At 38.9% G+C, this 23,835-nt stretch overlaps 1 protein-coding gene across 12 annotated transcripts in view; it reads left to right on the top strand.

Annotated features, from left to right (window-relative positions):
- The window catches only part of FAM13C (family with sequence similarity 13 member C), a 131,367-nt gene that overhangs the window by 89,160 nt on the left and 18,372 nt on the right, over window positions 1–23,835 (top strand). For all 12 annotated transcript variants that reach the window (XR_014827950.1, XR_014827949.1, XM_084996998.1 and 9 more), the window contains 2 exons: window positions 19,037–19,247; window positions 20,697–20,835. Coding sequence is in view for 10 of the 12 variants with exons in the window: in XM_013983265.3 (XP_013838719.1) it covers window positions 19,037–19,247; window positions 20,697–20,835 (350 nt within the window). In the remaining 2 variants the exon portion in view is untranslated. The remainder of the gene's footprint in view (window positions 1–19,036; window positions 19,248–20,696; window positions 20,836–23,835) is intronic.

Raw genomic sequence — 23,835 nt, 5'->3', positions numbered from 1 at the left:
TACACTTTTATAGGAAGGCCATACATTTTCTAGTCCATCTGTCACTCAGAAGGAAGAAATGTATGTTCATATTAGATCAGCACTTCTTAACTTGGGGCCTGTGAATGGATTTCTGGGGTGATCTTTGAACTTCTTGGAACTAGATTTTTGTGTGTACATAGAGACTTAATGATAGTGTGACTGCATAAGATTAGCACAGATGGCCATACATCTATAAAAAATTAGAGTAACTTAATTTTTTCCCTTTAAGTCTAGAATCTAGCCCTGGGCCTTAATTTGTCTATATTGAATCAATATTTATTTATGTCAATATTTAATATAACAAGGACAAAATCCAACAAGTGATTTTTATAGGAATGGCTGGATAGAACAAGCTACCAAGGAGCTGTTCAGAACAAACATTCAGAAATACAAATTGTTGTGATTTAAATAGGTTTGAGACATTTTAGATTCGATTTAAGTCATGCCTTAAGTTGTTTAACTTTTGCACTGGACATCCGAAATGATGGTATGAGCAATACACTGTCGTCTTTATGCCTTCAGATGAAAATGCTGGGTTTTAACTTGTGTTGATACGATACCAATATTAGTCTCACCTAGTTAAATACCTGAGATGCTCCCTTGTTCTAGAAATCCAATTACAAACTGCCTGCACAGCCAGAGCAGATTTTATAGCATCCTGGAGGGGCACGCTGTTCCAGAGAGTGTTCTTGAATCTTTCTGTCCATCATGATTACCAGGAAACTTTTATACATGGGGATTCTCAGTCCTCATCTCTTGACAGTCTAAGGTTGGAAGTCCTGGAATCTTTATATTTCATAAATATTCCCTAGTATTGGAAACCACTATGTAAGTGGAAATTGTCTTGAATTAAGAGAGAGAGAAGGTCAGGTTCTCTTAGGTTCTCTTTGACTTAGTTTCATCAGCCAGAAGAAGCTCACAGACGACATGGACTTATAAATCAGGGTATGGCTCAGTCCATTTACTTCAGGAGGAGAAAGGGGATCAAGACAGAGCAAGGGATGGGTGGGATGGGGCAGGGACAGAGCTGAGGGATATAGAGGTATTTAGAGAAAAGTGATAGAGAGGGCATCAGCTGAAAGGCAGATTCCATAAATAACTGCCCCAGTTCTAACACTAAAAATTCCACACACTAGAAATCCTCAATTCCAGGCAATCTAGGACGGCAAGTGACCCTCCACTCTGTATGTTGTAGACTGTGTAATGTGAGATGGAAACCCACATAGTACTTCAGCTCAAAATCCCACTAACTGAATCAACAGCCTCTTATAGAGAGAGCAAATGCTTCCACTGGACATTAGTAAGCATCTCTTCTGGCGATGTTGATTGGAAAATGGAATGAAGATTGTCTTTTCAGCTGCTTGTCATTTTCAATGTGTGTGCAAGAGCCGTTTGACATTCCACATGACCAAGCATAGTCACCTCTGTTCTGCGTGACCAGAGATGATGGAGATTTTAGCAAAAGCTGGCACTGAGGATAACTGAAGGCTGATTACTAGAAGTAATGATTCCAAAGCAATACCAAATTAATGATTATATTCTAAAATCTTGATTTTTCAAATTGAACTTTCCATTTGGGTGAGAGTCTTGTTGCTAATGTTGATTTTTAGACAACACTAATGTCTATGTACAGTCTATAGTTATTTCCAGAAATAATTCTGCACGGCCTGTAGGTTTCTTTCCAATACAAAAGTTGAAATGGGGAAGAATCAAAGAGGACCTGACTTTCCCTATTGTATTTCAAGATATTCCCAATTACTTTGGAGTGCTTATTAAACTTAGATATGTCTGGGCTACCCACCATAAGATGCAAAATTAAAATGTAGAGATGAGGCCTGAAAATCATCATGTTTGAAAAGCTCCCTAATGAATCTGCTGTTCAAGGAGGTTCAAGAACACTTTCTAGAACAAAATACCCTTCCAAGGGTGCCATGAAAGTTGTTTTTGCTGCAGGTGCAGTTAGTTTTTTTTTTTTTTTATGATTGACTTTTAATTTTTTTCTTTTTTTATTAGAGTATGGTTGATTTACAGTGTTGTGTTAATGTCTGCTATACAGTGTAGTGACCCAGCCATGTGTGTGTGTGTGTGTGTGTGTGTGTGTGTGTGTTCCCTTTTTAATATTATCTTCCATCATGGTCTATCCTAGGATATTGGATACAGTTTTCTGTGCTGTATAGTAGGACCTCATTGCTTATCCAATATAAATGTAATAGTTTGCTTCTACCAACCTCAAATTCCAAGTTTATGATTGGATTCAGAAATAGGAAAAATCTCAGCTATCCCACTTGGTGGGATACCATATCATCCTATTTGGCAGAGCCCCAGATAGTCTTTGAAAGTCAGTAAAGAGGGGGTATTCATCACCTCAATTCCAGAAGTATGCAGGATTCCATATATCTTTTGGAAACGTTATACACTGAGTTTGTGTATGTGTGTAATAACTAAATCATTCTTGAATCTTTTTATGTTTTTAGTATGTAGCACTGGTTGCTTTAACTAGAAAAAGGCTATCACTGTAGAAAGTAGTCCTTCATTTTCTGGTCCTAAATTGGTTCCTTCAGACATATGTTTTCAATTTGGGTTTTTCCCCACCCCACCCCACCCAACTTGGGGACATTCAACAATATCTGGAAACATTATTTTGGCATCACAGTTTGTTAGTGTTAGTGCTACTGGCATCTAGTGGCTTGAGTCCAGGGGTCCTGCTAAATGTCCTACAATGTACAAGACATTTCCCCCACAAATTGTTATCTGGTCCAAAAGCTTAGTTATCTAGTGCCAAAGCTTAGAAACCCTGCTTTATAGGTCTTTAAATGAATAGCATCAACATTAGCTAACAATGACCTCTTCATTTATGGCCAGGCATTGTTACATCAATTTTCTTATTTTATTGCCACAACCACCAAATGAGCCAGGTGCCATTATTATCTCCCAACGAAAGATGAGGAAAATTTAGTGGGTTAATATTGAGGGTTCCACAGCTGCTGAGTGGGGAACAGTTGGGAGGAAGTGGGAGGAGTGGGGGAGTTTCCCCAATCAGACTCCATGGTCTCAGTGTTTCACCCTATGTCATTTGCCATCAGTTCACATGGTTCTAATATTCTAGAATTTGAAATTAAGCCCAAAGGTAGCCTGTATACACTCAATATAGCTACTATGTTTTAAAGTCAATTTTAAACTCCATCCTTGACTTTGCAAGACTGAAGAGACCTAGACTGGTCATTGGTTAACTCATTGCAGCCTCTCTGTTCCCATAGTCATTTCAGCTCATTTGATCTAAACCATCTCTAGGTCCCTGTGCCTTTCTTGATGGGTATTTACCTGACCTGCATAGTGTATTCCATTTGGAGTCAAATAGTAGAATTTTATTTGTGAGTATAGGTACTATGCTTTTGCAGAATGACACCATTGGGGAAAATTAGGCAAAGTGTATGAGGAATCTGTAATTATTATTATTTCTTATAACATGTGAAACTCAATGATATCAATACCTAAAAAATATGAGCAGCAGGAATGTTTTATAAAATAGTTACAAAGTAATTATGCTTGTGGGATTGCTTTATATACCCTTTCTAGAAATGTACATTATTTTCTTGCCCTTTTTGTCATATCAGTCCATTTTATGAGATCTCCAAAATTCCCATTCCCTATCAAACAAAGAGTTTAGTGCTTATTATTTGTTAAGAGATGATGGATTAATTTTCTCCAGATGAATTGCCTACTGGCCCACAGTGATGGCCATCTGCCATTATTGAGCCTCTTCATGGTTTGTGCTTTTCTCTTGTGGTTACATAGCATTTTACTCTTTGAAAACTCAGACTCATAACTCTACTTCTGGCTTCCATGTCATTTCTGAAATGTAAAATTAGATTAATCCAGGATCCATTGGCAAGGATCAGTACTCACATGTCTGTCATAAAGATACCAACTCAATCCTGTTTTGGGGGGCATATTATTAATTAATTTTTTTTTTTAGAGCTGACCCGCCCCCATGACATATTGAGGTTCCAAGGCTAGGGGTCCAATTGGAGCTGTAGCTACTGGCCTGTACCACAGCCATAGCAACGCCAAATCCAAGCTGCGTCTGTGACCTACACCACAGCTCATGGTGATGCCAGATCCTTAACCCACTGAGTGAGGCCTGGGATCGAACCTGGTCCTCATGGATGCTAATCCAATTCATTTCTGCTGAGCCATGACAGAAACTCCCTAAGTGAATAATTTTATCTATGACAAAACATTTAGCCCAATCATAATTTGGTTTTGTTTTTCAATAACACTTTGTATGAACACCATGCCATAGACTTCTTGAAAATATAAATAAATTATATTTATTAGGTCTGCCTTGTACAGAAGCATAGCTCTTTGTAGAACCTGATAAGCTTCTTGGGTGATCTCAGACAGGTTATTTGACCCCTCTATGTCTCAGTTTCCTTTTCTTTAAAAAGGGAAAAAGGAGAGCATCTACTTCTTAGGATTATTGTGAGAATGACATAGCATAATACATATGAGGTCCTTAGCAATCACCCGTGGTAAATGCTCAATAAATGTCATCTATCATTGTTTAAGAAGCTGGACATTTAGAGCTTATATTGCCTACCCTCCACTTGACAATGCTTACATTCATGTTTAAATGTCCACTCTATCATAATTTCTAATGATTTTCAAGAGATGGAAATGACAGTTAGTACTGTTTATTCCCTAGAGCCTTGCATATGATTGACATTACTCTAGTTCCCTTCAGCAAAATGTATTTATAACAGCAATAATCTATAGAGCTGATAGTTGAATAATTACCTCTTATTAAAGTCTAAACTACATTTGCTGTCATAAAATCTACCCTGTGCTAAACCTATGACATAACTTGGCTGGAAAAGATCTTTACTGTCAATAATTTTCCACTGATGCTTTTATAACCATCTTCATCATCTCTGAAAGAGGGAGCTTCACATTAACCCCTTATTTCCCAAAGAAAGCATTTTTAGAAATGATTTAAAATTCATGGATGACAGTGTAATTCTCTGATGCCATTTCTATAATTGGCTTTTCTAAAAGGAAAAAATCAGTCCTACAAGCCTAAACTACCAGGCTGAATTTTTTTAATTCAGTTTTTAAGTGAGGCCAAGAACTGTGTTGTATGCATGGTCCCAGTTGTTCACTTTTACAAAGGATTTTGAGTTTTAAAAGGCTCATCTGGCTTAGGATATAATGGCTGTGAGCAAGTAGCATCCCAGACCAAGTTCAGAGCTCTGACTCCAGAGCCAAGGCTTTTAATCAGACTTATGAAACATGTTATTTTTTTAATTTACAGATATTTTTAATGGCCACACTCACAGCATATGAAAGTTCCTGGGCCAGAGATGGAATCCGAGCCACAGCTGTGACCTATGCTGAAGCTGCAGCGATTCTGGATCCTTAACCCAATGCACCAGGCTAAGGATTGAAACCAAGCTCCTCAGCAACCCAAGCTGCCACAGTTCATTTCCTTACCCACTGAACCACAGCAGGAACTCGTAGTTTTCATTTTTAAGGGATTTTAGGTTTATAGAAAATTGACCATACAATACTGAAAGTTCTCATATGCCCCTCTTGCCCCTGCACATAATTTCTCATCTATTACAGTCATTAAAAAACCTTTCTTGAAGTTCACTGTGGCTCAGAATGTTAAGAACCTGACATAGTATCCTTGGGGATGTGGTTTTGATCCCTGGCCTCTTTGACTGGGTTAAGGATCTGGTATTGCTGCAAGCTGTGGTGTAGATTGCAGATGCATCTCAGATCCCACGTTGCCATGGCTGTAGAGTAGACTGGAAGCTGAAGCTCCCATTTGACCCCTAGCCTGGAACTTGCATATGCAGCAGGTGCGGCCATAAAAAGAAAAGTAAGTTAAAAAATAAAAACCTTTCTGATTACTCATTCTTTCTTGCTTATGAAGAATAGTCTAGAAATGATCAGATGTTGTGCCTGGATGCTGAACAGCCAGCTCCTAGGCCAAAGGTAGACCACCTCTTCTATCTCTTCCAGTTCCCAGAATCATATTTTTCCATGTCTCCATGTGGAACTACAGGTCTAACTTTTGGGACTAATGTTTCCTGACATTAAATGAACCTAGAAATACACAGGGAAGGTGGGAATTTCTTTCAGTAGTCTTCCTGTTTACTTTGTATATAATTTCCGTTTTGCTTTTCAAAGCACATCTGCTTGTATATGAACACCCTCTTTTGAAATGGCTCTTGTTACCTTCATAGATGGTTTTTATCAGCTATACCACTGAGGTGATCAATTGTGCAGGAATCAACCAGAAGACGTGGAAAGGCTAAAAAGGATCAACATCACAGCACCCAGTTTTCTCTATGTACCAGGAGGGCCCTTCTGAGTCTTGGACACTATCATGGGTGATATTTGCTCTTTCTTCCCAACCCCTACCCCCTCAACTTAACTGAGCACGTGACTCTACTTTTGTGATATAGGGAGGGGAAAATATTTTTATTTTTATTTTTTTATTTTATTATTATTTTTTTTAATTTTCCCACTGTACAGCAAGGGGATCTAGTTATCCTTACATGTAAACATTACAATTACATTTTTTTCCCCACCCTTTGTTCTGTTGCAACATGAGTATCTAGACAAAATTCTCAATGCTATTCAGCAGGATCTCCTTGTAAATCTCTTCTAAGTTGTGTCTGATAAGCCCAAGCTCCTGATCCCTCCCACTCCCTCCCCCTCCCATCAGGCAGCCACAAGTCTTTTCTCCAAGTCCATGATTTTCTTTTCTGAGGAGATGTTCATTTGTGCTGGATATTAGATTCCAGTTATAAGTGATATCATATGGTATTTGTCTTTGTCTTTCTGGCTCATTTCACTCAGGATGAGATTCTCTAGTTCCATCCATGTTGCTGCAAATGGCATTATGTCATTCTTTTTTATGGCTGAGTAGTATTCCATTATGTATATATATACCCCATCTTCCGAATCCAATCATCTGTCAATGGACATTTGGGTTGTTTCCATGTCCTGGCTATTGTGGATAGTGCTGCAATGAACATGCGGGTGTACGTGTCTCTTTTAAGTAGAGTTTTGTCCGAATAGATGCCCAAGAGTGGGATTGCGGGGTCATATGGAAGTTCTATGTATAGATTTCTAAGGTATCTCCAAACGGTTCTCCATAGTGGCTGTACCAGTTTACATTCCCACCAACAGTGCAGGAGGGTTCCCTTTTCTCCACAGCCCCTCCAGCACTTTTTATTTGTGGATTTATTTTTGATGGCCATTCTGACTGGTGTGAGGTGGTATCTCATGGTAGTTTTGATTTGCATTTCTCTTATGATCAGCGATGTTGAGCATTTTTTCATGTTTGTTGGCCATCTGTATATCTTCTTTGGAGAAATGTCTACTCAGGTCTTTTGCCCATTTTTCCATTGGGTGATTGGCTTTTTTGCTGTTGGGTTGTAGAAGTTGCTTATATATTCTAGAGATTAAGCCCTTGTCGGTTGCATCATTTGAAACTATTTTCTCCCATTCTGTAAGTTGTCTTTTTGTTTTCTTTTGGGTTTCTTTTGCTGTGCAAAAGCTTTTCAGTTTGATTAGGTCCCATGGGTTTATTTTTGCTCTAATTTCTATTGCTTTGGGAGACTGACCTGAGAAAATATTCATGATGTTGATGTCAGAGAGTGTTTTGCCTATGTTTTCTTCTAGGAGTTTGATGGTGTCCTGTCGTATATTTAAGTCTTTCAGCCATTTGGAGTTTATTTTTGTGCATGGTGTGAGGGTGTGTTCTAGTTTCATTGCTTTGCATGCAGCTGTCCAGGTTTCCCAGCAATGCTTGCTGAGTAGACTTTCTTTTTCCCATTTTATGTTCTTGCCTCCCTTGTCAAAGATTAATTGACCTTAGGTGTCAGGGTTTATTTCCAGGTTCTCTATTCTGTTCCATTGGTCTGTATGTCTGTTTTGATACCAATACCACACTGTTTTGATGACTGTGGCTTTGTAGTATTTCTTGAAGCCTGGGAGAGTTATGCCTCCTGCTTGGTTTTTGTTTCTCAGGATTGCTTTGGCGATTCTGGGTCTTTTGTTGTTCCATATAAATGTTTGGATTGTTTGTTCTAGTTCTGTGAAAAATGTCACGGGTAATTTGATAGGGATTGCATTGAATCTGTAGATTGCTTTGGGTAGTATGGCCATTTTTACAGTATTGATTTTCCCAATCCAGGAACATGGAATATCTTTCCATTTCTTTACATCTTCTTTGATTTCTTTGATTAAAGTTTTATAGTTCTCGACATATAGGTCCTTTACCTCCTTGGTCAGGTGTATTCCGAGGTATTTGATTTTGTGAGGTGCAATTTTAAAAGGTATCGTATTTTTGTATTCCTGGAAAATATTTTTAGAGATTAGGCACTGTTCATCAGCCCTTTCCCTTGGTTATTTCTCAATTGTTCTTTGGCAGTGTGCATATAGGCAAAGAAATAAGTCTCAAATAATGAGAGTAAAGTGAAAAGATTCATTTAGTCACCTGGTGGATTTGTCTAGGAGATTGTTTCTTGTTTTCTCCTTGAATTGTGCATTTGGTTTGGTGCTGTGTAGAAACTACCTCCAAAAATATGACCTATCCTTGCCTCATAGGTTCTTCTTCAGAACAATGCAAAGAATAGATTTCTTCCTTTTCCCCATATGACAGATACCCAGAGGTTCCACCCCTGTCCTCAGTGTGGGTCCTGTTACTGTAGCCCACAGCATAGTGCTGAGCTAGAGCAGAAGTCACTAACGTCTGAAGACCTCAGTCTGCCTTGGGCTAGAATTTTACTCTCAGGCTTGTTTCCTCAGAACAATCTCAGCCTTGTCACCCTGCCTTGCCTGCTTTCTCACCCACCTCCACCAGTGTTGTGTCTCTGTTTTTCTTCTTTTTCTTCTCCCACAGCTTCTCGGCTGCCCTCTTTCTTACCCACTACCTTGCCACTTTGTCTTCCTCTTTCTGTTTCCCCCTTTTCCTTTGGTACTTTCCTTGGCTAAGCTAGTTAATTTCATCCAGACACTTAACTTTATTGAATATCAATGTAATGCTGAAAATTTGGATGAGTTCAAACTATTTACACCTCCCAAAATGACACTGTAAACAACATATTAGCCAAATGGCATTGTAATTTCCCTTTGCTTGGACCTTTTTCGCTACTCCCTTTTTTTAAACTGGAGGTCATATATTCCTTATTTTTACCATGGAAACCGTGTATTCCTTATTTTTACCATGGAAAGTGAAAATTCTTAAAAATCCTGTAGAGGAGTTCCTGCTGTGGCACAGTGGGTTAAGAATCTGAGTGCAGCAGCTTAGGTTGCTGTGGAGCTGCAGGTTTGATCCCTGGCCAGGAGCAGTGGGTTAAAGGATCCGGTGTTGTTGCAGCTGTGGCTCTGATTCAATCCCTGGCCCTGGGAACTTCCATATACCATGGGTGCAGCCATAAGAGTAAAAAAAACCAAACTGTAGAAGTCTCTTATCAGAGGACATATAAATTATTATTGTACTAAAATAATCAGTGACAGTATACCCTGATGATTTATGTATCTATATATTTCTGGGATATAAATGTGTTTACTTGGCAAAAGGTGTAGATATGTTCGATATAATAACAGTGACTTAAGAAAACAATATTCTAAAATTGTCTTTCTATAGTTCTCTGGGAAACAGAAGTGGTAGTATTAAATTTATCTTAACAACTCAAAAACCTAAAATCTGCATCTTTATTTCCTGATGGAAATTTAATTAGAAGATTATAACCAAAAATGCAGAGGTGAAGAATAAGTTAAGATCTGAGCTGAGGCTTCTTGATCCATGAGCTTTCTGATTTTTCAGAAAGGATTTTGTATTTTCTCATTGCTCAGCTAACCTGGTGGTTCATTTTAATTGAAATCAGTACATTGGCTCCTTCCATAAAGACAGTGCTCACTGCCCTACCCCCTACTCCAGAAGGAGGATTTAAATGGGGAAGTGTCTGCTGAGGTTGAACCCAGTTAGATTATGTCCCCTGAGCTCCATACCTACACTTATATAGGGCCTATTGGGCACCTTCACCCAGATGACCAAAAGTGCATCTTTTTTGGCGGGAGGGTGTGTTATTTAGCTGAGTCCATGGTGTGTAGAAATTTCTGGACCAGGAATCAAACTCAAGACACATCAGAGACCTCAGCTGCTGCAAAGGCAACACCGGGTCCTCAACCTGCCGGGCCACAAGAGAACTCCCAAATGCCCCTCTTAATCCATTCAGAACTGAACTCATTTTCTTTTCTGGCTCCCATCCTTAATTTCCTAACTAGATCAAACCATAAATACAAAAAACAACTGTCATTTATTAGTGAGTTATTATGCCCCCTCCCTCAGGCACTGTCCTAAACATTTGATTCCTTATCTGTTTATTTTTTGTTGGTTTTTTTTGTACGCAAATGTTCACAGAAGCTTTATTTGTATTTTTTTCATTTTTAAAAGTTTTATTGAAATATAGTTGATTTACACTGTTGTGATTTCTGCTGTACAACTAAGTGATTGAATTATACAATACACATACACACACACACACACATATACACTCACATCCATTCTCTTTCAGATTCTTTTCTGATACAGATTATTACAGAATACTGGGTAGGGTTCCCTGTGCTACACAACAGGTTCCCATAGCCAGTCACTCCATATACCACAGTGTGCATACACCAATCCCAAACTCCTAGTCCATTCTTCCCCACCACCTGTACCCTTTGGTAACTGTAAGTTTATTTTCAAAGTCTGTGAGTCTGTTCCTCTTGGGCAAATAAGTTCATTTGTATACTTTTTTTTTTAAGATTCCATATAAGTGATATGATGTATTTGTCTTTCAGTCTAACTTCACTTAGTATGCTAATCGCTTTATGTCCACCCATTGTTGCTCCAAAGGCATTATTTCACTTCTTTTACAGCTGAGTAATATTCCGTAATATATATATGTACTACATCTTCTTTATCCATTCCTCTGTCAATGGGCATTTAGGTTGCTTCCATGTCTTGGGTATTGTAAATAGTGCTGCAGTGAACATTGGCATGCATGTATCTTTTCGACTCCTTCCAACAGTTTATGAGGTAGATACTGATATCATTCTCACCTGAGACAGATGGGAAAACTGAGATTGAAGAAGATTGAAAAAATTGGGACTTGAAGCTGGTTGTTTGTTTTATTTTTTGGGGGTGCATTTATTTAATTTTTGTTGAAATATAGTTGATTTATAATGCTGTGTTAGTTTCTGCTGTAGAGCACCCTGATTCAGTTATGGATACATGCATATATATAAATATATATGTATGTATGTATATACTCACACACATATATATACATGTATATATGTATGTACAATGTACACACATATACACAGACACACATCACATTCTTTTTTATGTTCTTTTCCATTATGGGAATCTAGGTGTTTCTGAAACTATAGCTCATGCTTTTATTCATGATGGCAAACTTCCTCTTGGGATCTGCAGAGTGTTTGCCATAGAGCTCAGTCTGCTTTCACAGTGACATATTCCTCACCACCCCCGCCCCCCACCACCCCCAGCTTCCTGGGGTTTCTGGTGGTTGTCCACAGAAACTGGCACATAGTAGCCTGCTTGGAGTAGTGACCTCGTCCCACTTGGTAGCTGGAATCCCTCTTCATCTGTTCTTATCCTTGCCTGCCCATCCTAACCTCAGACATGCTGCTTCCCTCTCAGTGGTCTCTGAGCAACCATCTATTTCCCCAGGCTTAGTCATTGGGAGGACTTCATGCCACCCATGTTCTCTCTCTTGTGAACTCTTAGTGTCTTCAGGCACTTAAATTAAACACACCTACAACTAAATTCGATGTGTATCCACCAGACATTTGGGGCTGTTGGTTTTGTTTTGGTGACCCTTTTTTGTGAGGCTGGCCGAGAACTCTGATGCTTGAGCCTTGGTAGAATCATGGACGTACTTCTGGCTTATGTAGTTTTTAAAATCATCAAAAGCTGATGTTTGACATTTTGGAATATATCTGAATGCTACCCATGAACCCACCATGATGGGCAAACACAAATTAACAAACCCACAAGCCTATGGCTCTTTTGTGGCTCAGATCTCAGCAGTCCATCTCAAGTGCTTGCAGATAGAGGCTTATTTAAATTTTGAGGGGTTCTCACTGTGGTGCAGTGGGCTAAGGATCTGACTACCACACTGTGGTAACAGCTGTGGCTCTGTTTTGATCCCTGGCCGGGGAACTTCCATATGCCATGGGTGTGGCTGAAAAAGAAAAAAAAAATGTTTTTGAATCACTTTATTTATTTGTTTTTAATTTTAAAAATTTATTTAAGTGTAGTTGATTTACAATTTGAATCACGTAACAATTCACATTAGAAAGATACATTTTAAAAACTGATTCATATAACAACTGTAATACAGCTTCTAGTCTCACCTGGGGTTGCGCCAGATCAGAAGTGGGCACTTGGACTTCACACCTGGGGATGATGACTTCTCTTCACTGTGTTCCCTATGCTCAGTGAATGCACTACTGGAAATACTCCCTGGCCTCCAGGGTCAGAGATGTGGAATCTTCTACCCACAGGCATTGGTCAAACCCTCCCTGACTAGAGCTAACATGGTCATAACCACCTTCCTTACTGAATTTCAAATGGAGAACACGTTCTTACCAGCCTCCTGTGGTTATTATGAAGATTAAATCACTGCAAACCTCTTACAGGACAGAGCGAGTCATTGTATAAGTATTAGCTGTGATCATTTTTCTTAATTATAAATAAGAACTGGTAGGAGGGACAATATGTTGATTCTCATTCCCTATGTTAACCTCATATGGAGTCCTTGTGTAGTTGGTGCTTGGTAAGAGAAGGTAATATTCAACTTTCTCATTTTGATGATAATAATTGTTAAAATGATGCTTCTCATGGTTACTGTGTTTAGTGGTTTCTACGCCTTATCTCAGTGTTTCACCAAATATGCATGGGTGAAGATTATTTTAATAGGGCTTTAATGTGTATTAGTTGAAGAAATATAACATGTCAAATTCATGATTTCTTGGCCTTCATTACCTAAGATGAAGCTGAAATTTTTAAAAGTCGTAGATCGAAAATAAGATTTTATGTATACATAATATATACACACACAAACATATATATATATATATATATATATATATATATATATACACACACACATATATACACACACACACACATACATATTAAAACAGGTTTATATGGATAGGGCAAAAATTTTTTAAGGGATAAAGTTTTCTTTCATTTCATCCTCTCTCAGGCTTGAGATGCAGGCCCCATTATTCTCCCCATTTTACAGATGAAGAAACTGAGGTTTAATAAGGCCCATCCTTTCTGAAGTGCCTCTTAACAGGTGGTGGACCTAGGGTTCCAACTCAAAATCTTTATATTCTCTCTTGTGCTGCCACAGGGTTATTTCTCACTTACTTTCTCAAGAATGCTTTTTCCCCCCAAATTTTTATATTAATTTTATTGGGTTTTTTTCTTCCTATAAAATTAAGACATATTCATTATAGAAATTTTGGAAAATACAATGAAGGAAAAATTAAAAAAAAATTATTGTAAGAATGCTTAACAACACAAGATGTACATTCTTAAAAACTTTTTAAGTGTATAATACAATAGTGTTAACTGTGAGTGTGGTGTTGTACAGCAGATCTTTGACTTTTCTGTCACAGCCCTGTGAGATGGTCCAAACAAGGACACTGAGAGAGGTCCATGAACTCACTTGAGCTCTACAAGAAAGTAGGAGCACCCCAAACTCCTGGCTCTCAGGCCCTCCCTCTAAATCATACTGCCTCACAGAATGGACCCTGGAAAACTATCCTTCCTTTGGAAAAAAAAAAAAAGTAATGTGTGCTCAGTGTCCTTCAGAAGCCACTTGAGTTTAATTTTGCCATAAGCTTCTCCCTGTTAGGGAGCAGGGTCTGTAAGTGGGGACCTGGGCTCTGTTTCCAGGATGGCAGCAATGCTTGTTGGCTCTGAATCTACCCTGGCTTCTTTTATTGAGCAAGGAGCTTGGTAATGCTGTCTACACAAATGCACAAGCACCCACTGCTTTAATTAAGCCAATTCTCAGTTCAAATGGGGAGTTTAGACAAAGAACTGAGGTGCTAACAAATTGTCAGTTTTTGACTGCTTATTATATTACTTTTCAACTGATCACTTTGGGATCTTTCGGGCTCACTGCTTCCTTGTATGGTGAGTGAGGCAGAAGGGAGGCAGGGATATTAGTTGGGTAGCACTGGTAAATTATGGGAGTGCCCACACAAACAGATACCATGTAAACGGAGGTTTACAGTTGCTCTCACAGTGTAGTTCAAAACGAGACGTTCATAATGGTCTGTGATTCTGTGAAGGCACATCTTAGGTCTCTGTGGGTTTCAGAAGCTGAGCTCTTTGCTTACCTCCACACTTGTCATATGGTTAGGAACCTAAGTGCCTGCATTCTGTAATTTTAAGTCGCGCCAAGGACTTCTCTTAGTTTTGACCTTGGCACCACAGCTGAGCTGAAGAGAAGGCCTCAGATCTTTTTGTTTTATTATTACTCAATGAATTTATTACATTGATAGTTGTACAATTATCATCACAATCCAGTTTTATAGGATTCCCACAACCCCAGCGGATCCCCCCCCAAACTGTCTCCTTTGGAGATCATAAGTTTTTCAAAGTCTGTGATTGAGTATCTGTTCTGCAAAGAGGTTCAGTCTATCCTTTTCTCAGATTCCACATGTCAGTGAAAGCATTTGATGTTGGTGTTACATTGTATGGCTGACTTCACTTAGCATGATAATTTCTAGGTCCATCCTTGTTGCTAAAAATGCTGGTATTTCATTCTTTTTAATGGCTGAGTAATATTCCATGGTGTATATGTACCACTTCTTCTTGATCCATTCCTCTGTCTATGGACATTTAGGTTGTTTCCATGTCTTGGCTATTGCATATAGTGCTGCAATGAACATTGGAGTACATGTGTCTTTGCAAGTCGTGGTTTTCTCTGGATAGATGTCCAGGAATGGGATTGCTGGATCAAATGGTAATTCTATTTTTAGTTTTCTGAGAAATCTCCAATTTTCCACAGTGGTTGCACCAATTTACAATCCCACCAACAGTGTAATACGGTTCCTTTTTCTCCACACCCTCTCCAGCATTTATTGTTTGTAGACTTTTTGATGATGGCCATTCTGGCTAGTGTAAGGTGGTGCATCATGGTGGTTTTGATTTGTATTTCTCTAATAATGAGTGATGTTGAACATCTTTTCATGTGTTTTTTGGCCATCTGTATGTCTTCCTTGGAGAATTGTCTGTTTAGATCTTCTGCCCATTTTTTGATAGGGTTGTTTGTGTTTTTGGTATGGAGTTGCAGGTGTTTATAAATTTTGGAGATGAATCCCTTGTCAATCGATTGATTTGCAAAGATTTTCTCCTATTCTGTGGGTTGTCTTTTTGTTTTGTTTAGGTTTACCTTTGCTGTGCAGAAACTTTTAAGTTTAATTAGGTCCCATTTTTTTATTTTTGTTTTTACTGTCATTACTCTAAGAGGTGGATCTGAGAAGATGTTGCTGTCGTTTAAGTCAGAGAGTGTTCGGCTTCTGTTTTCCTCTAAGAGTTTTATAGTGTCTGGTCTTATATCCAGGTCTTGAATCCATTTGGAGTTTATTTTTGTGTATGGTGTTAGGGAGTATTCTAATTTCATTCTTTTCCATGTGGCTGTCCAGTTTTCCCAGCACCACTTATTGGACAGGCTGTCCTTTCTCCATTTGTATATCCTTGCCTCCTTTGTCTGGATTAGGCTGTAGGTGCATGGGTTTAATTCTGGGCTTTCTATCCTATTCCACTGATCTGTATATTTGTGTCTTTGTGCCAGTACCATTTGGTTTTGATGATTGTTTCTTTGTAGTATAGTCTGAAGTCCAGGAGCCTGATTCCTCTAGCTCCATTCTTCGTTTTCGGGATATCTTTGGCTATTCTGGGTCTTTTGTGCTTCCAAACAAACTATAAAATATTTCGTTCAAGTTCTATGAAAAATGTTCTTGGTAATTTGATAGGGATTGCATTGAATCTATAGATTAGAGAAGGCCTCAGATCTTAACCATTTCAACAAAAATATGCTGGTCCCAGGTGCTTGCTAAAGATCTCTTTCTTCCTCACCACTATGACCAAAAGATAAGACTCAGAATTGGGTAACATGCATAAAATGCATTTTTTTTTTTAGAGCTTAATGGTTTAAGAAAAAGATATGATAAGGAACTCATACACTTCCTGGTGGGTTTTGAAGGTCATTTGTAGTGTAAGCTGCAATTTACTGGTCAGTAACTATTATTCCTGTTAGTCCTTAGGGCTCTTGCCAAATGGCAGTGTTTTTTGGCTATGCTACTGTTAGCAAGGGTGTTGCCTTTGGTGACCAATGCCAGTCACACCAGCACATCTCACCTGTGCCTGGGCAGTGACATTTATCTGGGTCTATCTTTACCCTACTCTCACCCCATCTGTATCCGACCAGCCTCAGCCACTGAATGAAGTGCCCTCAATGAACTGCCTTAAAGGCACAATAGGAAGCATTGTCCATCTTCTCAGTCTCCAGCCTAACAGGGGAGGAGCTGACTGAAAACACACAAGGACCTAATTGGACCATTGCAAATTGCATTTCAAGCTCTGGAGAACATGAGCCATTCTAAACTGATTGAGATGCATCCGGTTCCAAATCATGATAAGTGTTTGTTTTGGAAAAGGGGATCATCAGTATTTTCACATTCTGTTTATTCACCTAGAAAATCTGTGTTTTCCTCTTCCTTTTTTTTTTCTTGTGTCTTTTTAGGGCCACACCTGTGGCTTATGAAAGTTCCCAGGCTAGGAGTCAAAACAGAGCTACAGCTCCAGGCCTACACTACAGCTCATGGCAATGCCAGATCCTTAACCCACTGAGAGAGGCCAGGGATTGGACTGATGTCCTCATGGATACCAGTCAGGTTCGTTACCACTGAGCCACAACAGGAAATCCTTCCTCTTTCTTTAGGGTGATAGGAGTAACAGAAAGCCTGGGGTTGCCCTAACTTGTTTGCTGGGAAAAATTGAGAGGGTTTTGGCTGCTGCTTCTTCTTTTTTTTTTTCCTAGAATCTGTTGTTCTTATCAATATTTATTCATTGTATATAAAACAAATTCAAGGATAACGTGCAAGTCAACAAGAGGGAAAATTGTCTCTTGAATTTCTAGAATAATCCCAAGAAAATGTAAAGGGATCAAAGCAAATAGGTGCTTTTGGGCACAGAAATATTAGAATTTTGGAGTCATATAACTGTATATTTTTAAATCAAGCGAGTGTCATCCCTACAATAAGAGAAATTAAAAAGAAAGGGCAATGCATCCAGATGCACTAATGAAACCAACACATCAGTTATTAAGGGGCCTCTCAGACAGTAGAGTGTATATAATATGTTACAAGACCATAAGAACAGGGCAAAACAGTTATTGCAAGGTGTTTCATACTAGAAGCAAACACAGTCACTTTTGTATTTGGAAACAATTTCTAATTTTACCATAAATCAAAAAATGTAGTAGTTCCAGCTAAGTGTAAAACTACAGCACATGACTTCTGCCCACATCCTAACAAGAAGCCATTTTGGAAAAGTAAAAATGTCTATAGGAGGTGAAAAATTATCTTAGAATGGAAGAAGAGAAAAATATGAGTACATATCAGCAACTTTTGCTTTTAAATAGAATGAGCATTAATCATGGATTTTGAAAGGAAGAAAGAAGGTAAGAAGTATGAGAGAGGAAGGAAAATATCAACATGTTATAATACCATAGCATCCTAAGGTTTTGTTGCCCTCTCAATTTTGCCATGAGATTTGTAGGTTTAAAGAATATATACCCTTATCTTCTTGGGAGTCATATAAGAATCCACTAGTATTTATACTCACTATATATTTTGTAAAATAGGTATTCAATTTGGAAGCTGGGCAAAATTGAGAGGGTTTTAGTTGCTTGTTGAGTAGCTCCCTTCTCTTGGCCATCCTGACTCAGCATCCTTATATCCCCCATCCCCCTGCCCTCACCTCCTTGCCTACCTTCTAGACTGACCCTGCTGGGGGAACTAGTGATCTCATTTAAAAGGGGAGTGATCACAGTGAGAAATCAGATAGAGAGCTGCCTAGCTGGGGAGATGGTTTAGAGCAGCTTTTGTTCTTGATTTTTGCTTTTGCCTAAAATAAACTGCCCTGTAAAATTTTGGAGAAGAAATAGAATCCTTCCTAATTCTGCCATATTTTGCGGCTGTGCTTTGTAGCCTTTTTGATCTTTTAGTGCATTTCTTTGTACACATCAATGTATGTTACTTATATGAAATGGAATCATTATGGTTTTGTGTTGAAATGTGTGGTTTTCATTTAGCACATTCTGAACTTAATTCCATGTTAATAAGCAGAGTTGTCCATTATTTTTAAGGCATGCCGAATAATTTTCTATCTGGGAACTCTTCTCTTCCTCCTTTGTTTTCTCTTTTCTCTTCCTCTTCACCCCTTCCTTTCCCTTCACTAACAATTCTGTTATACCTTCTTTTCCTTATTATCTTTTGCTTCAGTTCAATTTAATTGTTTTCTTTCTGCCGCACTAACATCTTGTAATATACACTTTGGCTTATGGAAATAGTATGAAATAAAGAAAGTATTTTTGTAGTTGTGTCTATGCTGATGCTATAACTCATACCGAATTAATTTGTGTTTCCATTTTGTGTGTGTGTGTGTGTGTGTGTGTGTGTGTGTGTGTGTGTGTGTGTTGGCTTTATCATATTTTCTATCCAGGTTCTGTGAGAACAAACATGACAGTATTTTGAAAGGCTTTCATATCCCCAGAAGGAAGAAATGACAAAAAGGCAAGACATTGTAATGAATGTTTATGATCTTTTTTAGGAACATGACAGTCTCAAGCCCTCTGTCTCTTCTGAGTCTTGATGATTTATCTTGTTTCCTCAGATTCTGTGCCAGGCCACAAAGATGGGCAGAATGAAGTTGACAGTGCGCCTGAAGACCTCCAGTCTGTTGAGACTAGCAGGCTGCTCTACCACATCACGGATGGTGACAACCCACTGCTGTCACCGCGATGCGCCATCTTCAGCCAAAGCCAGAGATTCAATTTAGACCCTGAATCAGCCCCTTCTCCCCCCAGCACTCAGCAGTTTATGATGTAAGGAAACCTTGTTCTGTATTTATCTTTGTTTTGTGCCATTTTTCAAATACTACGTTTATAAGCCAGAGTGAAGGGTATATCCAAAATAGAGCAAATGTGCCTACCGAATGCACATGCAGCCCTGAACAATGAATGGAAAAAAAAAAAGAAAAAAGAGTGTGTTTTCTAGTTGAGAATGCTGCTTCAAGCCTTTCTGTCTCAGGAGGAAATGGTCTCAAGATAACAGGCTCATGTATTTGAACATTTTTGGTGAAATGAGCAGAATCCTAGGAAAATGGATGTACATGCAACTATCAGGAATATCATTCTTGATGTGCTCACTAAGTAGTCTTAGTGACTACTCATTATTATTCTTGATGTGCTCATGTCTTTCCATGTCCAATGGTGGCCTTGATGGCTGGATCGTAGCAATGCTTGGAAGTTGTCTTGTCTCAGTTTCTTCTTAGATTCTAGAAAAGTGGTAGCTCTTATAGCTCCCTACACACACACATATTGTGAAACTGTTTTCTTGTTTTTTAAGTTCCACAAGTAGTTCTTTCTTTTCTTTTCTTCACTTGTGGCAAGTAGAAGTTCCCAGGTCAGGGATCAAACCTGCAACACAGCAGCGACCCATGCCACAGCAGTGACAATGCTGGATCCTTAACCTGCTGCACTGCAAGGGAACTCCTTTTTAGAATTTTATTTATTTATTTATTTGACATGTAGTTTTGATGCATAGCTAAAATGAGTCTCCTTCAACTGGAAATATGTGCAAGGAATTTCTAGTTTCTCCTGAATACCTCCTGGTATTATTTGTGAATTTATGCAGTCCTGGGTCCATGGACTGTCTACTGATGGACCTGAGGGAGTGAGTGAGTTATAACTCCTGTAAAGTCTGTCCTCTGAGAAAGTGAACACATTTTTCTGGCAAGGGGGTCCATTCCTTTCAGCAGATTCACAAAGGCTCTGTTACAAGAAAAGTTAACTACTCATCTAAAACTTCCTTGAAAGTGTCTCCAAGCTTGAGGAAATGCATTTCCTAGGCTAATATTCTGACGTCTGTAGACTGAAAAGTCCCTGATAACATTTTCCTGTTCTCTGATCAGGAGCTTCCATTAATGAGTGGATGCTACTCATCAAATAGTGACCTGGCCTCTGGACCTCGCTGTTAATCCAGGAAGCTGGCTTTGTGGACCAGCAGCAGGGTTTACTGGAAGACCATTTTTTTTGTTTGTTCTGTTTTTCATTTTTAAAAGTTTTATTGAAGGATAGTTGATTTATAAGATTGTAATCATTTCTGCTGTACAATCAAGTGATTCAGTCATACAGATACACAATTCCATTGTCTTTCAGATTCTTTTCCCACTTAGATGATCACAGAACTTTGGGTAGAGTTCTTTGTGCTATATAACAGCTCCTCAAGATCAACATTTTTGGTGATTCTTTCCCTCCCTATAATCATCACAGGCCCCGAAGTTCTTCACGGTGTGGCTGTGGTGAAGGCAAGGAACCACCGACCATTACTCAGCTCACCAAACATATCCAGAGCCTCAAGCGGAAAATTCGGAAATTTGAAGAAAAATTTGAACAAGAAAAGAAATACCGGGTAAGGACCCTGTGGTTTGAAATGAGTGGATTATGGCAGAGGTGTATGGGCTTTCTGTCCTTCCTTTTTGAGCACTTCTCTGTGCTAGGGGATGGCTAAGTTTCCATTGGCCAATGAAGGACCTATCATAACTTGAGTGTCCATCCTGAATCTGTCTTGTTCTCATGTGCTGTGAACTGATCTCTGCTAAGGTGCTTTCTAGTAACAAATTCTAACTCTTATTTCCAGGCTATGTGATTATTGATCCTTTCTTTCTTTCTTTCTTTCTTTCTTTCTTTCTTTCTTTCTTTCTTTCTTTCTTTCTTTCTTTCTTTCTTTCTTTCTTTCTTTCTTTCTTTCTTTTTTCTTCTCTGAGGAACCTATCACTAGTACTCCTAGGACTGAAATTTGGGAAGCTTTTGAATGAGCTCTTACTTTTTTTAACATTTGCATTTTGATAAGAGCCTATTAAGGACCCAAAAGGCAGAATCTCTTAATTGTGGAACAGAGCGAAGGAGAGAGAGTTTTCTTTGACAATAAAATACTTTTTGGTTGATTGATGAGGACATATCAAGGGATGTCTATTCACACCACTCATAAGAACAAACCCTGATCCACCCTTTCCAATCAGAGAAATACTGGGCTTCATGTTGGGGCTGTAGTGTTGCTTTTCTTTTCTTACATAAGAGACAATAGAGTCAGAGGCAAGTGTACTGATGGCAAATGCTAGTTTTATTGATTTTATTTAATGGTGACCATGGCATAGAGAAAAATTATATCCATGTAGAATTGCACAAAGATATTGGCTCTTTGGCAGAGGGCCCAGAACAGTTTGTTATGAGAATAAAAGAACAGGGAATAATGTCTCATAGATCTTGAAATAATTAAAGGCTCACTAAGCACTTGGTGCAGAGGCAATCTGCAGGTCCCTGTAGTGTGAATAGGTTCTAGGGAGGGAGGAGAGAGTGGGTAACATTCCACTCTCCTGTTCTTCCTGTTCTGTTTTTCCCACAGTGGCTTCAATTTCACTAAAAGAGGAATTTCAAGGAGTGGTTTTTCAGCTTTGCAAAAATGTAAAAAAAAATTAGATTGGCTTCCCAGACAACCTTAGGGCATTGAAGATCCTTCTCTTCCTTGAGGTCAATCACAGCTCCTTTCTGTCTTTAAAAGCAAGAGGGCATTCCGCATATTATGAGGATCGGCCTTTATAGTACAGATGAAGAAACAGAGGTCCACCAAAGATGTATAACTTTCTTAAGGTAGTAGTGTTGTGTCAGCTAAGGCTATGGGTTCATGTTAAAGATGGGTAGGTTTTGTGGATTTCCTTTTGTGGCTCAGCAGGTTAAGAACCCTACATAGTATTCTTGAGGATGCAGGTTCAATCCCTGGCCTTGATCAGTAGGTTAAGGATCCTGTGTTCCTGTGGCTGTGGCATAGACTGAAACTGCAGTTCTGATTTGACCCCTAGCCTGGGAACCTCCATATGATGCAGGTGCAGCCCTAAAAAGACAAAAAAAAAAGTAGGTTCTGCAGTGGAGAAATAGAGGTAAAATTAATTAAGTGCCCACATTTTGAAAGCTGCAAATATCCTGAGGGAGGCTGATTTTCTTTGTTTGCTGCTGGAGTGTTACTGGATCAGGGATGCCCTCCTATTGGAAGCTACAGAGTAATAGTTAGGGGCTTCCTCCCCAGGGCCTGTTAATATGTCTTACCTGACAGCTCTTGAATCAGGCTTATCTAGGTTTGAATCTAGCACAGCCACTTAGGAACTCTGTGACTTTGGACTTGTGACCTTACCTTTCTGAGTCTCAGTTTTTCCATCTGTAAAATGGAGTTAACATGAGTAGTGACTTCTTAAGTTTGTAAGTATTAAATGAGGGAGTGAATATATAATGCTTACTACAGTTTGGGCACAAAGGAAGAAAGTGGTCCTCAATATTAACTTTTTGATCTGAGTGATATTTGAATAGGCTATCCCATGGCAGCCCATGCCTTGTCAGAAAACAAAGGAAAATTGTAAACATTCATTTTCTACTGTATTTTTCTACCTGCAGCCACAGACCCTGGATTATGTCTCTCAACTATAGCAACTGCAACTATTTTAAAAAAGAATTTCTATTGCCTTGGAATGGATTAGCAATGGGATCTTGCTGTGTAGCACTGGGATTTATGTCTGGTCACTTATGATGGAGCATGATGATGTGAGAAAAAACAATGTATACATGTATGTGTAACTGGGTCACCATGCTATACAGTAGAAAATTGACAGAACACTGTAAACCAGCTCTAATGGAAAAAAATTAAAATCATTATATAAATTTCAAAAAAATAAATAAATAAAAAAAGAATTTCTCCTGGCACCTCCTACCTTTGTCTGGAGAAACTTTAGAGCCAGAGCAGACACATATCCACACACTTAAACATGCAGATGGATGGCTTTCGGAGCAGCAAAGGAAGAAGGCTTCATGGTCACTGTGTCCATGTGTATAAATGTCACTGATGCAACAGACCCTTCCATGTCTCAGGAAACAGGGCTTCCCCTCACTCTTCCTGTCTGGATGCCAGGCTGTGATTAGAGGTTTGACATGTCAGTGGACTTTAATTGGTTGCTGTGTGTGTGGCTTTCCCTTCTGGCAGCCTGACTGTGGAATTAATAGCACCCATTGCTAATTTTTGAATCTGAGCTCCTGCTAGGCCTCCGTGCTAGTCTGATACCTTGGTATAATATACATCTTTCCTTCTCTGTTGAATGTAACCATTTCATTTCCTCTCCTAAACCATGTATATTCCTACAATTGATTTTACATTCAACTACTGTTAGACCTCTGGACTTAGAAAAGGCTATTTCAGCCAGGTGTCCTTTTTCAGTAGAATTAGAGAATGTTAGAACTAGAAGAGATCAGTTAGTCTTATTTCTTGTTTGACCACTGGAGAAACTGGGGCCCAGAGATGGAAACCAACTTCTCCATGTTTGCACAGTATAGAATTGATCTAGCCAAAATAACAACATAAGTGTTTTCA

Source organism: Sus scrofa, chromosome 14 (genome assembly GCF_054392235.1).
Source record: "Sus scrofa isolate SSC_HxYL_T2T_F1_AM1 chromosome 14, Sscrofa_HxYL_maternal_Yorkshire_Landrace_v2.0, whole genome shotgun sequence".
Lineage (NCBI taxonomy): Eukaryota > Metazoa > Chordata > Mammalia > Artiodactyla > Suidae > Sus > Sus scrofa.
The sequence above is the reverse complement of the archived record's forward strand: the minus strand, read 5'-3'. Positions and strand labels throughout refer to the sequence as shown.